This window comes from Sus scrofa, chromosome 1, assembly GCF_054392235.1.
Source record: "Sus scrofa isolate SSC_HxYL_T2T_F1_AM1 chromosome 1, Sscrofa_HxYL_maternal_Yorkshire_Landrace_v2.0, whole genome shotgun sequence".
NCBI lineage: Eukaryota > Metazoa > Chordata > Mammalia > Artiodactyla > Suidae > Sus > Sus scrofa.
The window spans coordinates 250,958,018-250,975,952 of NC_139383.1; the positions used below are offsets into that span (position 1 = coordinate 250,958,018).

Genomic DNA, 17,935 nt, shown 5'->3' on the forward strand with positions numbered 1-17,935 from the left:
CTCCAATTCACTTAGCTGTTCTTCTGGGTTTTGTCTTTTTCCTTCACCTGGCTTATATTTCTTGGCCATTTCATTTTGTCTAGCTTTCTGTGTGTGATCTCTTTTTTTATAGGCGACAGGCTTGTAACCTCTCTTGCTTCTGGTGTCTCCCTCCTTGTGGGTGAAATTGAAACAGGGACTTGTGGTGGACTTCCTGATGGTCAGGACTTATTCTGGCCCACTGGTGGATAGAGCTAAGTCTTGTCCCTCTAGTGGGTGGGGTTTTGTTTCTGGGTGTGATTAGAGGCAGCTGTCTGTCTGGGAGGACTTTAGGCAGCCTGTTTGCTGGTGGGTGGGGCTGTGTTCCCACCCTGTTTGTTGTTTGACCTGAGGCTTCTCACCTCTGATTTTGGGACCGTATTTTTCCAGAAAGGAAGCTTCCAGGGGAGCTCATGACAATGATTATTCCCTGGGATCTCTGCGTTCAATGTCATGCCCCCAGAGTGAGGCACAGCTGACCCCTGCTTTCCCTGGAGACCCTCCAAGACCCACAGGTAGGTCTGACCCAGATTCTTATGGAGTCCCTGCTTTACCCTCAGATCCAGTGCACATGAAATTATGTATACACCCTTGAAGAGTGGAGTCTCTTGTTTTCCTCAGTCCTGTGGAGCTCCTGTGCTCAAGCTCCACTGGCCTTCAATGCCAAATGCTCTGGGGGTTCCTCCTGCCAGTGCCATACTCCCAGCTTGGGGAACTTGACATGGGGTTTGGCATACTCCCTCCTGTGGCAGAGCCTCTGTGATGTAGTTATTTTCTAGTCTGCAGGTCACTCCACCCAACAGGTATCAGATTGCTTGTGTCACAGAAGCGCTTGTCCTACCATCTTGATGTGGCTTCTTCTTTGTCTTTGCATTTAGGCTATCTTTTTTTAGTAGCTTTCAGTCTATTTTGTTGATGGTTGTTGAGCAGTTAGTTTTCGTTAGGAGGTGAGCTCTAGTCCTTCTACTTTGCCATTTTCTCTGGAGCTTCTTGAGACCTTCTTCCTGCTCACTGTGGTTCTCTGGTGCCCAGACCCAGCCCCAACAAAGAGCAGGGGCTCAGTAGATGCCCTACTACTTGGGGGAGCGTGGAGCTCCTGGAAATGGGACCTGGAGAAACTAGGCAGTGAGTCGTCAGGTCTGGGCAGGACTCCCCCAGGACCACACAAGTTCAGACCAGGCATGACTGCATGAGCCTGTGGGACTTGGCAGGTGTTTCATGCATGGGGTGGAAGTGATGCAAGGACTCATTTTCTCTTTAAGAGAGTATGTTAATCATTGACTGCGTAGGACCTCACAAATCCTAATCCTCAGGGCCAAGTAAGGTGTGACCAGTTGAAGAGGTGGGGACAGGCTGGGTATAAGGGCAGAGACTGAGGAACAGTCTCAGAGCCCTTCCTGGGACCACAGAGTCTGGCCCACTGACCCTTCTTTAGCTTCCTGAAGTTAATCTCTCTTTTTTTTTTTTTTTTTTTTTTTTTTGCTATCTCTTGGGCCGCTCCAGCGGCATATGGAGGTTCCGAGGCTAGGAGTCCAATCAGAGCTGTAGACACTGGCCTACACCAGAGCCACAGCAACGCGGGATCCGAGCCACATCTGCAACCTACACCACAGCTCATGGCAATGCCGGATTGTTGTTAACCCACCGAGCAAGGGCAGGGACCGAACCCCGCAACCTCATGTTTCCTAGTCAGATTCGTTAACCACTGCACCACGACGGCAACTCCAGCTTCCTGAAGTTTCTAAGGCTCTCTTACCCACCCTCGCTTGGTGGTGTTTTGGGACACCAAAAATATTGGAAATATTTCCCTTATATCTTCTCAAAGGAGGGCAGAATTTTCAAAAGTTTTAGACAACAAAGTGTTTGATGCAGAACATACTGATTCCCTGAGATTTGGTTCTAAGTGATGGAAACTCTGTGTAAGCAGAAAAAAGGGAAGTATTAGCTTAAAACTTGGAAACTCAGGGACAGATGTATCTTTAGGTACTGCTGGTCCTTTAGCTCAAATAATATCACCAAAGCTCAGTCTCTCTCTTTTTATTTCTCTCCAGGTGGTGTTTAAGATTTGAGACCCTCTGAAAACTCTGGCTGAAATCCTGGAATGGCTCTGATTGACTGAGCTTAGGTAATGAGCATACCTTTGAGCCAATCCCTGTGTTGAGGAATGGGAGCAAGTATGGTCCTGGCAGAGTCCCTTTCATGGGTCCCTCTCCCCCAGCAAGCAAGGATATGTTGCCAAGGGAGGGGCAGGAATGGGCTGGACAGGCAGAGCAGCCAGTGGCCACTGGTCTGTTTTTTTTAAGCCCAGCACCACCTCCTCTCTCTGTCACTGGCTTCTGAGCCTGTAGAGCCAGATTTCAGGAGGATTCTTGTAGAGAGGAAACTGCTGATTGTGGGGAACTGCCTGGAAGGTCAGGGCTGTGTCCAGGCTCACTGTTTGTAGAAACCTCTTCCCACCTTCCCTGAGAGCAGATCCCAGGGTTGTCTCCAGAGCTCAGGGTGAGGACAGCACCAAGTAGCATTTTCCCAAAGGGCTTCAACTCCAGAATGCCTCTCTTTGAGGCTAGGAAATAGCCTTTATTCGAGTTTTACCTCAGAAATGAGCCAGTTATAAAAAGGAAGACAAAGAGAACCCTATGTGAAAGAATGACATGCCTGCTGCTCTCGGGGCTTTAGACGGTTGTCACCACAAACTTGCTCTCCAAGGCCAGCAAGGCATGAAGAGTTCTACTGACAGTGGCGATGAGTATTTTCTTCAGTTCTGTGGGCATTTTTCTCTTTCAGACGTGTTAAGATGAAAGGCCAGATTTTTCATCAGCTGATTCTATATTTAATAGGGAAATAGGAAGATTTCTCAAGAAGCTGAGGTGGCAGAGAAATGTCTCCATGTTGTAGTATCTCTCTACTATGGTTGTTCTATCTGTGGTTCTGGGCCAAGTGTGAGGAAGGAGCCAGATCTCAAAGCCAGGATATCCGGGTTCCATGCCTATCCTCTCAGGACATTCAGCTTAACCTTGTCTCATTTGCCTCACCTTAAATTGAGGGGTTGGACAAGATGACCCCTAAGGTCCTTCTTATCTCTTTATTTCTCTAAGTCCAGGTAAAATAGAGAAGGAAGGCCAATTAGAATTCTGGTCTGTTCCTGCCTTTACCATGATTCAGTAGGTGACCTTGGGTAAGTTCCTCTTCTTCTGGGACCTGTTCCCCTGACTTGAACATCTTGTATCCCATAGGAGGGCTGTATAAAAAGTATAAGTCTTCCAGGATTCAGGAAGTCTTCTTGGCAGGCTCACTCCTGAGGATCCTGTGCACTAGGAAGCTCGAGCCTAGGTCCAGCCTTCTAGTGAAGTCTGTGGGTCCAACCCCCCATTTCTGGGGCTTATACCCAGTCGTAAGGCCTTGGGCCTCCCTAGCCTGCTTTGGCCACCTTGGCCTTGCTCTTCTAGACCTGACAACCACGTGGACACGCCTCAGCCAAAATGTTCCACTCTGCAAAAGCTCCGTCAAAGACTATTCTGAGCCTGATGCTAGGTTTGACATCGAGGAAGTAGATGTGACTCCCATCCTCAGGGAGCTTGACAGTCTGGGGTGGAGAGGAAAGGCCAGGCTGAGCCCATGCACACTGTGGTGAGAGAGGGACAGAGGAAGAGAGGATTTCCAATCTGGACGCTAAGAGTGTTTTGGATGGGACCTTGAAGGATGCAGTGGACCTGAGATGGAGCTTCAGGCAGAGGGCCCAGCAAGGTGGGGAAAGTGCAGACAATCCATAGGCTCCAGGAGGAGGAGAGTGATGAGGTTGGAAGGAACTGGGGACCAAATCTTCACAGGCCCTCATGGCCCAGAGGGGGAGTCAGGACCAGGGAGGCAGTGAGGCTTCTAGACTGGTCAGGAACCTTCTGGTTTCAACTTATGGAAACTGACCTTGAACCTAGGCAAAGAGGGCTGCTAACTTCGAGAGTGGAGAACCTGAGGAAGTTTTGAACATCCTAGCATGGGAAGGACTAGGGTACTGCTGGCCTTTAGGAACAGCTGACGCAATGCTTGGACCTGTATCTTGATCCTGATTCTCTCTGTGCTGGCTTCATTTTTCTCTTTCATGGCTAACTGTCTTTACATAGGGAAGAGACTTACTGGCTCAGCTCAGGTCAGGTTCCAACCCTGATTCTGTCACCTCTGGTTAGAAGTTGGAGTCATATGGTAATGGGGCTTCTTTGTTACTGTCAGTGGAAGGCAGGGGAAGGCAGCTTCCAAAGGAAGGGACCATGCTGAGCAGGCACCCCCCAGAGCCATCCCTTGAGTTTCCCAGTAGAGGATCATGGCCTGATCTGACCTGCCTTTTTGGAAGATTAGGCATTAAAGACGACAGTTTTCTTCCTTTTATTCATAAAAACAAATTTGCAACAATTTATTAAAAATTGATACCATGCAATAGGGGTACGAGAAATTCATCATTTACATTTGATTCTGGCAGTTCCAGTCTAATTTAAAGCATTTGTGCACTAACATCATTGGAAAACGCCTTCAGGCTGAAGCCTCTTCGGAAATGTACGGTGTGTTTGCTGCATATAAAAGAACAGAACTGTTAAATAGCTAGAGTCACTTCTGTGGGTCTTGTTATTTGTGGGGAAATTAAAGAAACAAAAACAAAAACAGGTGAACCTACAGTATCATTAAAACAGAATGTACTGTGAGGGTTAACCTAGGAGACTGCGCGCTCGGGAGTCACAGCGGGTCACGGACGCACACACTCACCTCCAACTTCCAATACTTTGTTTTTCGTTTTTTTTTTTTCCCTGCTATGATGGATTAATATTTCTATAGGTATTATTGTGTGTGTGTGTGTGTGTGTGTGTATACATTATGTACAATGAATTGTCTCTTTCCCTTTGAAAAAGTAATGCGGTCCTTTAAATTAAATCTGGTTTTGGTGAAATCAAGAAAGCAAGGAAATACTGGTAATACACAGTGAGTGACAACACCGATTTTTAGTGCCTAAACAGACAGTGACTTCAACTTGACCTGTGATATGTTAACATTGTTTCCCCCTAAAAGCTACAGTACCTCCGTAACCTCTCTTTGGGGAGGGGAGAGCTATGCTACGTGAAATAGGGTGTTCTGAAATGTTGGCGATGGTAAGATTCCCGCGGGCCCTTTTGTCAAACCCTGGTGGTGACACTGTATTCCTGACTTCAGTGGTCTGGGAAGAGATTATTGCCTGCCTGTTGAAGCTGCCATTAGGTTACTTTAGGGAGCAAGCGACTGCTCAGTTGTGCAGACGTCCTGGACACTGTCATTCAGGCCTTTCTTTAGCAAAGAATGAACTTGTCTAGGAATGTCTCAAAAGTCATCTGGAGCCTTCAGCCGGATGGATTCTGGTAGAGGGCTGTGCTGGGAGCTTCTCTGGGCTATAGCCCCAGCTGTCCTGAGGGCTGAAGGTCATGCTCATCCTGATACCTCACGGGTCAGGGCTGCTTCACTGTTTGGTATGAAGCTTTCCTAGACAAGATCAAGTTTTGATCCTCAGAGCGACCCTGTGAGGTAGGCAGGACAGGTGTTATTTCAACCCCAATTTGTTAGGGGAAACTGAGGCTCAGAGAGACATAAGCGACTTCCCCAAGGTCTTGGAGGGAGTCACAGTGGAGCAAGGGCTTGAACCCAGGTCTGTCTGACTCCCAGGCCAGTGCTCCTTGGGGTTCATTTAAAAGGAAAGAGTGATCTTGTGAGAATCAGTGTGCTGATCTATCACCTCTGGGACCCCCAAGGGCAGAGCTCACGGGCTTGTCTGGATGAATGCTGCCTTCTGGGAAGTTAAGAGAAGTCCTCAGCTAATAACTCTCACCCCCAGGACTACAGGGATATCTTCTGGCAAAATGCTCCCGATTCACTTTGGTCAGAAACAAAGTCAGTGGGAATAAACAAAACCAAACCCCAGCCAGCCCTTGGGCCCTGATGAGAGAGGTTAAAGTGCACAATCTTTATCATGTTTGCTGGGAACAGACATTCCATGATTAGCTCCGGTGGCCCCCTTATTATGGGGAACACCTGATACAAACACAAGGACATGGCCAACGTGGTGGGTGCATGGCCGACTGTGGGTGAGTGCTGCAGAGTGGGTCTGCAGCAACGTGCCCTAAATCCCCACGGTCCCAGAACGGGTGTTATTGTGTTAATGGGTGGCATTTATCAGAGAGTAAGGTCCCACTGGGAGGCATGCGAGTCAGCCTGCTCGGTATCCCAGCCCTCGGTTGCCCAGCCCTCAGGCCGCTCGCTGCAGAGCTGTGCCCAGCTGCCCTTCCTGCAGACTCCCTGTTCCAGGAAGTCTGGGGTTGGCTGGACTGGCAGCTGGGAGCCTGGCTGCCCTGCCTGTCTCCTTCCCCAGAGTGGAGAAGGGCTGGCCTGGGAGCCACAGCCAGTGGCATGTGTGCAGAGGCAGAGGCGGTTCTCCAGAAGCCCCTTGCCTCTTCTCAGGGCTGCTCAGGACCACTCAGTGACTTCTAGCTGGAGTTCTAGTAAGTTTCTCCTTGTCTAGGATTTTTTTTTTTGCCAAGTTTCATGTATCCCAGCTCCTCCTCCTTTGCAGACATTAAGGAAGAGGTCATTTCCATTCCTCTTCTTTGTGAAAGAATAAAAACTTCACAAATAAGGCGCAAGGTCAGGTGCCAAGTGCCCCCCATCTGCACCGAGTGCCATCCGAGTAGTCCCGCAAGGCCAGCCGTGGCGCCAGTTTCTCTGCAGCCAGAGCTGACAGTGTTCCTGTAGCAGACGCCTCTGCTCCGTGTGGTTCCGTCACGGGGGAGGCCCCAGCCCCAGGCCTCCCCCACTTACAGGCCCGAGACCATAACTCGGAAGGAGGGTGGCACGTGTCTGTGGCGGGGGCTGGCGGTGGGGCTGACGCAGGGGCTGACACAGCTGGCGTCCACGCCTCCAATGGATGGGAGGTAGGCGTGGTGGAGGATGGGGAGCTGGAGGGACAGCCGGCGCTGGATGCTGTGTCAGGGAGAGAAAGAGGGGCAGTTAGTGAAGGCTTGTGGCTGCACACCGGGACGTTCCTTGGACTCACCTTGGCTAAGAAGCTGATGTTAGGAGTACAGTTCTCTCTGAATCCAAGATCTGTCCATCTTGTCATCTAACCACTCACCCATGTAGCAAGTGTTTAATCTAGGCCTACGTGTGCTAACTACTGACCTGGGAAGAAGCAGGGTGACAGTAAACAAGGAGGAGGCAGGCTTCTTGAGCGTCTGGTGACTCCTACGAATAAGGCTTGGCCCTGCTATGCTACAAACACAGATAGTTCCCATTCTCTGCTCTTGTGAGTCCCCAAGTGGACTTGGCTTTGGGTTCTGTCCCTAAAAGGCTTCTCAACTGCTCTGTCCTTCCTCATCGGCTTCTCTGCCACTGTCTCTTGCCCAGGACCTCAGCCCTTCTTGCCCGGCCAATTCCAGTAGGTTCCTTCCTGATCTTTCAGCTTCTCTGGTTACCAACCAGTGTTATCTCTCTAGCATTGGGATGGGGCATTCAGGGCTCCCCAAGATCTGTCTTATGTCAAATGCTCCAGGTGAATCTTGTACCTCCATTTCCCTGCAAACCTGCCCTCTGGCGCCTAGTTTCCTCTACAGCCCTGCTTTTGGGCACTCTTCAGTGCCTCTGCACATGCTGTTCCTCTGCCGGGAAAAGCTCTTCCTCTGCTTTCCCATCTGATGACTGCTTTCCCTTTAAGATTCAGTTTAGATGTCATTTTCTTTGCGTGAAACCCCTCAGAGAGTGAGCCCCTTCCTCCTCTATGCCCCCAGAAACCTTGCTAAATTCCCTGAAATGCAGCCAGGAAAAAGCAGAGGCCGGGCTGAGCCAGGGCTGGGTGTGCAGGACTGACGGAGAAGCATCGTGAAAAGGAGCTGCCTTCCAACTCCCTGCTCACTGCCACACCCTTCCACGTCTTACCATCAGTTTTCACAATTGGCAGGTCAGTAAGTCACCTCCACTGTTGTGAAGCCTGCTTTGGTGGATGTGCCCAGGCCATGTGCCCTGCTCTGGGCATTTCCTGAACTCTTAGGTCTCCTTGTGTCCCCTGTGCCTGGCCACTCAGATGGAAAAAACCCTCAGACCTTCACAAAAGCCAGCAGGCCAAAGAAGCATTGCTGTTCCCATTATAAAGACAAGGTAAGGGTACAGAGTTTGCATAACTTGCTCATAGAAACAGAATCAGAGCTGGAGAAGGTAGGACCCTTGCTTCTTCTATTGAACCACGGTACTTTGCGGGGAGGCACATCAACTCAGGGAGGCTGCTTCATCCCACCAGGGTTGCCCTGGGGTGTATGTGGGGTAGTGGGGGTTCTGAGATGGATGAGGACAGATGCAGTGCTGCCTCCACTCCTAAGGATCTTCTGGGCAGAAGGGCTTCTCCTGAGACCTTTTCCAGGTGCTAATGGGAGAGTAGTGTTGGAGACCCCATGTCGAAGTTAAAGTTGAACTTGTGTAACGTCACAGGTGTGGACAGAGTCCAGGAAAATGGGGAGCTGAAGAATGAACTTGAGCTGAGGCAGGGTGTCCTTTCTGAGCATCCCTGGCAGGATGGGCATCTGTCTGTGGCTGTCAGAGCCACACATTCTGCTCTCTGCTGGGATCCTGCTTGCCTTCTGATTGGTTCATCGCCAAAAACCTATTCAGTGCCAGTGCCAGAAGCTGTGTTCAGTGCAGGGGACATAGGAAGGACTATACCTACCCTCAAAGCGTTTGCACTCTAGTGCAGGGAACTAATAGGTAGGTCACTGATGGATGCCATGTAGCCATCACTAATTGGACTGGACTGTCAGCTGTGAGGGCATGGAGCAAATTGGGATGAGAGGCTATTAGCTCTAAGACTAAATGGCCCCAGATACACTGCAGTTGGTGATCCAGCTACCTTTGCTGGCTCCTCACCCTTTGTTGTCACTTCTCAGGGAACACATTTCAGAGTTGACATTCTAATCGCTGCCTCCAATCTGCTGTAAAGTGGGGATACCTAAGAACTGCCAGTGGGGACAAAGCTGTTGGAGATGTCATGGTCTTTGTTTTAGATGTTACCTTCTCACTGAGTCTGTTCTGACTGCCCTATGTAAAATTATAGCCGCTGCTCCCTCCCCTGCTTTATTTTTCTCCAAAGTGCCTATCATGTAATATGTGAGGTTTTGCTTTTTTTTTAAGTTATTGTCTGGCCAGGCAGAATGTAAACTTCATGGAGGGAGGGGTTTTTGTCCTTTATTTCACTTCCATGACTGGTACATAGTAGGGCTCAGTAAATCACTGTTAAGTAAATGTATTCATTTTATATATAACAAAGAGAATATGTGATTTGATGTTGGACAGACCCAAGTTCAAATCCTATCTCCTGCAGTTAGTAACTGGTGAGCTTTGTCAAGTCACCTCGCCTTTTTGAATATGTCTTCTCATCTGGAAAATGAGCATTGTAACTTGACCTGCATCATGGGATTACTATGGAGTACAAATAAAGTAATGCATGTGAAAACATGGTGCCAATTGTGAACTACTATGCAGAAGAAACATACTCTTGGGCACTAATTCTCAAGGAGCAGGTACTTACTGTTCTGGGGAGTTTATATCTTCTATAGGATCTTTGCATGTTCGAGAGGGCTCTGTTGTGTTCCACTGGAGCTGGGGATTTTGATCGAGGTGATTTTTTAAAATGGCCTTCCCCCCATCTGAATGCAAAACAACAATATTGCAATATATTCTGTTAATTTAAAAGAATCAACAGTGCAGTCATTTTTTAGGATACCGCCCAGGGAGAGAGAATGCAGAAGACCCCATCTTCCCTTTGCCTTCTCTAAGCTGTGGTCTCTGCAGGCACTCTCCGGAGACCAAGGCAGGGAGCCGAGAAGCCCCTGTCCAGGGATGGAAATGCTGTGCCAGGGATGTGGAAAAAAGAGAATCAAGTCAACCAGTGTAGTCCGCATAACTTAGAAATGAGAGGTTCTAATACGAAGGCCCTTTTCACAGGTGCATTAGGAATGTAATGACAAAGAAAAAAGGAACTTCAAGGTATATTTTACATAAGATTGCCAAGGATTGAAAAGAAGAGTAACAGTAAACTGCTAGTGGGAGAATAAATTGGCATAATCTTTCCAGGAGGCACTGTCAGTAAGCATCAAACACTATGAAAAGTATCTTTTACCCAGAATTTCCACTTCCAAGAACCATCCCAAAGAAATCATTAAGGATGTGTATGGGATGTATACAAGATATTTTACAATAACAAAGTTGGAACTAACCCAAATTTGTCCAGTAACACACATTACTGTATATGTACGGGCCTCCATTCAGAGAAATACTGTGTAGCCACGAAACGTGATGCTCTCAACCCTCTTTGTGTTTCAGAACCACCATGTGTAGCACTAAAGAAGTAGAAAAACGTGGCCCCCGGAAACTTTCAAAAAGACATCCTACTCCAAAAGACAAAGAGGAGGCCACATCAAGAGGTAGGAGGGACAGTTATGAGATAGAAGCAACCCCATACTTCCCAGGTGGGAAGCTCCACAGACTGGAAAGTAACTGTATCACAGTGACTCACCTACAGGAGTGAGAGTTCTGAGCCCCACATCAAACCCCCACACATGGGGATCTGACACTGGGAGACAGAGCCCCCAGAGCATCTGGCATTGAAGGCCAGTGGGGCTTGTGTGCAGGAGCTCCATTCTTAAAAGGCACACACAGACTTTCACGTGCACTGGGTCCCAGGACAAAGTAAAGTTTCCATAGGAATCTGGGTCAGACCTGACTGCAGTTCTTAGAGGACCTCCTGGGTGAGTGTGGCTTGTTGTCGGGAAGGACACTGGGAGCAAAGCTTTCAGGAATATTCATCAGCGTGCCTTTCTCTGGAGGTGGCCATTTTGGGAAAATCTGGCCCCACCCATCAGCACCGAGAAGCCCCAGGGCAAACAACAATCCAGGTGGGCTCACAGCCCCGCCCCTCAGTAAAAACAGGGCCCTCACCTGCCAGATCTGGATTCATTTGGTTGGGAGGGGTGTTTTCTTTTTCTGCCACAGTGGGCAACCTTAGGTGTGTGTCAGTTTGCATTGTGTGAGTAGTCAGTGCTCCTCATTCACCGATTCTGTATTTGCGAACTTGCCTATGGGCTAAAATTTACTTGTAACCCCAAAATCAATACTCGTGATGCTTTCATTGTCATTTGATAACACACACAGAGCATCAAAACATTTGAGTTGCTCCCCTAGCAGAGGTCGAACAAGGCTCTGTCTTCTTGTTTCAGCTCTTATACTATAAATGAGTATCCTTATTGTAGTCTATGAAATACCACATTGTTAACATCTTTGTGCATTGCGTTGGTCCTTTCGCTGTTTAAAATGGCCCCTAAGCGTAGTGCTGTCCAGTGTTCCTAAGCATGATGTGCCAGATGGAGAAAACACGTGTGTCAGTTGCGCGTCACAGGCATGAGTGAGAGTTCTGTTGGCTGTGAGTTCAGTGTCATCAGTCACCAATATGTATTAAATAAGGTGTCCTCCAGCAGAATCGCGCATGGAACAAAGTTATGTATTGACGAAAATGTCCCCCTGGGAGAGGCTTGCAGGAACCTAACCCCGTGTCTCCTCTGAGAGCCACGGCTCAGTCCTCTCAAATTCACGGTTCACAGGGACTTTGTAGAACGCAGTTACTGTGAATGACAAGAGTTGACTGTATATCCTTAGGATAAATTCCCAAAGTGGACTTGCTGGGTCAGAACAATTTCTATTTCAAGTGGCAGTGTTTCCCCACCTGTTTTCTCCCACTCTCAGTAGCTCTTTGGTCTCTAATCTTTGCTATTCTTATAGGTGAAAATGTATCTCATTGCAGACTTATTTGCATCCTTTAATTAGCAGCGAGATTGAGCATCTTTTCATAAATACAAGAACCACTTATATTTCCTTTAATGAGAACTCTCTTGCCCATTTTTCTTTTGGTTTATTATCTTTTTTCTTTTTTGTCTTTTTGCCATTTCTTGGGCCGCTCCCGCGGCATATGGAGGTTCCCAGGCTAGGGGTCGAATTGGAGCTGTAGCTGCCAGCCTACGCCAGAGCCACAGCAATGCCGGATCCGAGCCACGTCTGCGACCTACACCACAGCTCACGGCAATGCCGGATCCTTAACCCACTGAGCAAGGCCAGTGATCGAACCCGCAACCTCATGGTTCCTAGTCGGATTCGTTAACCACTGTGCCACGACGGGAACTCCATATCTTTTTTCTTATTAGTTTGTATATATACTTTGTAATTCATATAATACCTCTTTCTTTCTTTCTTTCTTTTTTCTTTTTTCTTTTTTTTTTTTTTTTTTTTTTGCTTTTTAGGGCTGCACCTGGGGTATATGGAAGTTGCCAGGCTTAGGGTGGAACTGGAGCTGCAGCTGCTGGCTATGCCACAGCCACAGCCACACAGGATCCGAGCCATGTCTGCTGCCTACACCACAGCTCATGGCAACACTGGATCGTTAACCCACTGTGCAAGGCCAGGGATCAAACCCAAGTCCTCATGGATACTAGTTGGGTCTGTTACCTGTGAGCCACAATGGGAACCCCCTAATTTCTTTTTATATATAAGGGACTAAGCTCATTACCTGAGTTATAATATCTTTTGACTTAATTTGTTGTTTGATTTTTTTTGACTCTACTTATGATGGCTTTCTCATTGTTAGAAGACTCTTTGTATTTAAATTTATCAACCTTTTCTTTTGTGATGTTTCTGTTTTGCATCAAGCTGAAAAGGTTTCCCCCCTGCTGAGATGACAAAAAAATTCCATGATTTCTTCTACTATAGTCATGGTTTCACATTTTATGTTTAAATCATTTATCTCTCTGGAATTTATTTTTGTATGAGTTGTGAGATAAGGATATAACTTCATTCTTTTTCAGATGGATACCCATTTATCCCAATGAAATTTACTGAATAATTTATTTTCCCTCACTAACTTGAAATGCCCACCTTTTCAAATTAGATACTAAAAATTACTAGGAATAATTTTTATTCTTTCAATTTGTTATCCCAATCTAAACATTTTTTTACAGTCAATATCTTACATAATAAGAATTTTATAATATTGCTTTTATAATAAAATACTTATATAATACAAGAAACTAAAGATTTTTCATTGATTTAAACAAAATAATTGATAAAATTAATGAATATATGCTAATGACAAGATGCAAACAGGAAAGAAGTACATAAAATGAAAGGTAAAAGAATCCCCTTCACCCACTCTCCACACACACCCTTCACACCTCGGGTGGATACTGTTAACAATCTAGTGTCTGTTCTACCAGACTCTTAAAAAAAAATGCACGTACAGACACACATATGTGTGTGTGCTGTTGTGTGCATCATAATGCTGGTCTTCATCTTGTTTTTCTCAGTTAAAGAGATTTTTTCATAGCTGCAAAAATAGATCCACCTCCCTTTTTAATAGCCCTGTTTGCCTGTATCATAACTAATGAAACCACCCCAAAGGACAAACCTGTAATTCCAGCTTTTCTCACCTACAAGTACTGTTATGTGTGTCGACACCTTTACCCACGAGCAGCCTCCTGCAAGGGGAATTGCTAGTCGAGGGGCTTAACATCTGCTGTTTGGAGAGCGCCAGACCAACTCCCACAACACTACAGGAGTGTGCCCATTTCCACACGCCCTTACCAGTACTGGTAATGTTTTTAAAAAGTTTGCCTAAATGTAGGCCCCAAATGGACTGTGTTATTTCTCAAGGGATTGGGATTAAGCATCATGTCATTTTACTGACCATTCCTTTCCCGTACATTGACGAGGTGTGTCTGAGACTCTGAAATGTTACTGGCAGAAGTACAAGTACACTGTTCGCTAAGAACAGCGCGCCCCCAATTGGACCACTGGGAATGCCGGCCGTGTGGTGTACACGTGGAACTGGAGCCCCACGCATAGTTCAAACAGACCCTGCTCAGAGGATGCGGGTTCTAGATGCTCCAGCTCTGTGTGTGTGGCTTCAGACCACCCTCACCACCCCAGCTTATTTTTTCATTTGTAAAATGGAAGCTGGATGGCTGCTGTCTGATAGGCAGGGGCCCTGCCTTCTCCTACCTGTGCTCTCGGTGAAGTTCCCCAGGTTGAGAATGTCGTTGAGCTCTTGGTAGTGGTTCTGTTTAACGTAGGTGGTCTTTTCTGGTGTGTCCTGCAGCTGCATGGTGACTTCTTCCAAGTCTTTGTCCAGCTAGAAGACAAAGGCTCTAGCTGAGTCAGAGCCTCTGGCCCAGCCCCTGCCCTCACTTTGGCAGCTAGGCCTCAGAGCTAAGAAGCAGCTTGCAGGGTCACAGGGCTAGGCCTCCGACTGGCTTTGAGGGGACCCAGAGCTAGAGGGACTGTTGTGTGTTGGAGAAGAGATGCCCAGGGCCTGTCCTATCTCTTGTTCCAGGAGAAGCAATGATGCAAGGGGCCTGGGCTGTGCAATGATGAGTTCAGTGCCGGCCTGAGCCTTGATGGAGCAGCTGAACAAGCCTAGGGAGGCAGGGCTGGGCAAAACCAGGGCTGCCCCTTCCTTACTGGCTGGTTTCAACTCCTTCTTCTGTAGAGTGGGGTAACAGCAGTATCTTTTTTATGGAGTGGTGAAGATTAAATAACACAGTGAAAGTTTAGTCCATTGCCTGACACATAATCTGGTAACTGGTTGCTATACTGCTACTACTGTAATTATTATTATTGATAGCTAGGAGGATCTTTGGCAGGGAGGACACAACTGTAGGGCTGGTCAGCTCTGAGCCTTACATGGTCAGGGGACTCCTGCAAAGGAGTTAATCAGGATGGATCTTAGCTGCTTCCAGGTTATATAAAAATCAGATGCAAGCTCCGGGACATTTCAGCCCCTGAGAAGCCAGGGGAGTGTGCGAGGGCTGGGGAGTGGGTGGCAGCTGGGGAGCATAGTTGGGGATCTTGCTACAGATGGGGGGGTATAAAATAGCAATACAAAGTGCTATTCTGATATTGAACACACAGCCATGAAGCTGTTTAATAATTTTTCCTGTGGAGGAAGAGAGAGAGACCTTTTTTTGTGTGTGATTCAAATAGCAGGGCTAGGTTCAAAGGGTAAGCAGCAGGAGGTCAGATTGTGCTTCAGTTGTAGAAAAACCCAACATTTAGGATTTTTGCCCCTGGGTAGGGTTTCATGTTTCCTAGACTGAGTGAACTTTTCATGGCTGGAAGAGCAAGTAGGATTTGAATATCAAGGTCCAGAAATAAGGTGTCACCAGTCACTGAAAGGCTTGATATCAAAGCAGAATCGGGGGTCAAGCCACAGCCCCTGTAGAAGCAACGCTGAGTAGTTACGCTGCAAACCACATGGGATGTCTAACAAGGAATCTAAATTTTTAGCATAAGTTTATTCCAAACACTGTATAGGATATACTCATACAAAAATATGATTGGTTGTTTATCTGAAATTCAAATTTAACTGGGCATCCTGTACCTAATCTGGCAATCTCACTTATTCCTTGGGACTGTCCAGCTAGAGACTACATTTCCTAGCCTTCCCACTGGATAAGTATGATCAAGTAAGTTGTTGCCAGTGTAACTAGAGCAGAACCAAAATGTGTGCAATTTGTGTGTCACCTGCTTAAAAGGTGATCCTTTTGACATGCCATCCACTCAGCTTTAACTCTACTGGTGAGGAAGATGCCTTGGGGACTAGAGAAAACAAAGAATAAAAGAGTCTCATCTAGCAATGACCTTGGGGAACAGAACTGTCTGCAGCCTGGACCTCTCTCCTCAGGATTGTCAGGTGAGAGAGAAATGAACATATATCTTCTTTGGGCCACTTTATTTTGGGGCCTCTCTGTTATAGCAACTTAGCCAGTATCCAAAACAGCACACTTTGGGTCTGGTCATACTTCGAACCCAGAGGGAGGGCTGGTTTCCCTTCCCTGGTGTTGAAAGTCCAGAATTTGAGGTTTGGCTTGGACACAAAGGAATCTGGTTATGGCTTCTCTGGAGGCCAAGAACAAAAGTGAGATCTGTTGCAGCCAATATTTCCTCCCAGAAGTTTCTCCTCACTTCTTGCTCTCTTGCTGTACATCATATGGATATGAGTGCTTTCTGGGTTGTGTTGGGAGAGTGAAAAACTGAGGCGAGGAACACACTTAGGAAGCTACTTGTGAGATAATAGGAAATACATATTGGCCTCCACCCTGACAAAGATGCGCCTGAAACCCTTTTAATTTCCTGGATGTTGGAGTGTCCTCGTTCTAATGAGGCAGCTCTGGGTGGGCTCCTGAAATAATTAGCCATGATTAGAAGCTTGGAATTTTTAGCCTTGCCCCCCATCCTCTTGAGAAAGGGAAGGGCTGAAAACAGAGTTAATGATCAGTCATGCCCAGTGATGAAGCCTCCATAAAATCCCAATAGTAAGAGGTTCAAAAAACTTCCGGCATGGTGACCACAAACACGCTAGGAGGGTGATGCACCTCAATTCCATGGGACAGAAGCTCCTGCTTTCAGGACCCACTCCAGGCCCCCCTCCCCACTGTATTTCTTCTTGGCTGTTCATCTGTATCTGTTATCATGTCTTTTTATAAACTGGTAAATGTGTTTCCCTGAGTTCTTTGAGCTGCTCTAGAAAATTAATGGAACCTAAGGAGGGGTCATGGAAACCTCTGATTTGGGATGAGGTTGGACAGAACTGTGGGTAACCTGGGTCCCACTACCTGCAGCTGGCATCTGAAATAGGATGGGAACAGTCTTAGGGAAGGTTAGAGCCTTTAAACTGTAGGGTCTGCTACTCTAGGTAGATGGCCTTAGAATGAGTTAAATTGCAGGACGCCAGGCTGGTGTTGAAGAGAATTGCTTGGGGCCTACCCCCACCCCCGCCACCAACTCCATTTAGTGACGGAAGAGTCGAAGGGAAGAGTCGTGTGTGAGCAGTGAAGGAGACACAGGATGTGGAGTTTTCCCAACTTAACTACTATAATCTAGGGGCTCATAAATCTCTTAGGAGCTCCTTTCTTTCTGAGAACCAGCCACTGATGGACCTCCGAGCCTGGGCCAGGTGGGCAGTAAACTCCTGTCAGATTCTGACACACTGCCTCTATATAGGTTATCTTCCCTCTGGTTCTTGCAGCCATAAAGACAGGAGATGGGACTGCAGGCCATGCTGTGGGAATGTTCCAGAGGGGATGTGGTGGGAGGTGGCAGCTCAGAGAGTCCCTCTACGGGGCAGAAGGATGCAGACAGGAGGATGGGGCCCTGGTGACCAGGGCCGTGGGAGGTACCTCTGTGATCTTCATCCGAAGGCGATGGTTTTCTGACTGTAGGCCCTCTAGGCGGGATGTGCTTGCTTGGTTCACGCTGGTGACTGAGGTGGAGGTTTTAGAATCTTCTTTCTTCTGATTCTGAGTGAACTGGAATCGTCTGTTCTGAGTTGCTGCATCTGGGTTTGTTCTCAGAGTGATGAGCTGAAAGGACAAAGGTGGGGCTGAATAGAGGACCCTGGAGTCCGTCCTCCCACCCTCCATCCAGCTGTTCCCAGCAGGTCTTGTGCTGGAGGCAACATGGGGCACTGGGAAGGACACGGCCTAGGAGTCCGGAGCCCTGGACTCAAGCTTGTCTCTGTCCCTTGCTCTTGTGGGTGACCCTGGGCAGGCCCCTTCCCCTCACTGAGTCTCAGTTTCCTTCCTTGCCGGGAGAGGTCTGGTCTTCTGACCCTGATTCCACCTGCATGCCAGCCATCCTGCAGGCCTGCCCAAGGCCTCTGAGGCTCAGCTTCAGCCGAGCCCCACTCTGCCTTAGGCTTTGCTCCAGGTAGAAAATAAACAACTGTGAAAACAGTGGGAGGAAAGTGAAGGCTTGTGCTTGCCAGAACCATGACCACGGCCTCTGTCCACCAGGACCTCATGGTTCAGAGGCAAAGGGCAGGATGGAG

At 47.6% G+C, this 17,935-nt stretch overlaps 2 protein-coding genes across 11 annotated transcripts in view; one reads left to right on the forward strand and one right to left on the reverse strand.

The window, feature by feature from the left end:
• LOC106509209 (uncharacterized) overlaps positions 1-17,935 on the forward strand; it is a 93,861-nt gene that overhangs the window by 52,842 nt on the left and 23,084 nt on the right. For 6 of the 9 annotated variants that reach the window (XR_014824585.1, XR_014824598.1, XR_014824600.1 and 3 more), the window contains 2 exons: positions 409-533; positions 2,070-2,143. The gene's annotated coding sequence lies outside the window, so the exon portion shown is untranslated. Of the gene's footprint in view, positions 1-408; positions 534-2,069; positions 2,144-10,389; positions 10,491-17,935 lie in introns of all 9 variants that reach the window. The other 3 variants (XR_014824586.1, XR_014824587.1, XM_084990802.1) reach the window with 1 other exon arrangement.
• GABBR2 (gamma-aminobutyric acid type B receptor subunit 2) overlaps positions 4,394-17,935 on the reverse strand; it is a 390,041-nt gene continuing 376,499 nt past the window's right edge. For both annotated transcript variants that reach the window (XM_084990752.1, XM_021066509.2), the window contains exons 16-19: positions 17,286-17,468; positions 14,110-14,239; positions 9,596-9,713; positions 4,394-7,005 (exon numbers count right to left, since the gene is read on the reverse strand). In XM_084990752.1, coding sequence (XP_084846878.1) covers positions 6,840-7,005; positions 9,596-9,713; positions 14,110-14,239; positions 17,286-17,468 — 597 coding nt within the window. In that variant the 3' untranslated portion in view covers positions 4,394-6,839. The remainder of the gene's footprint in view (positions 7,006-9,595; positions 9,714-14,109; positions 14,240-17,285; positions 17,469-17,935) is intronic.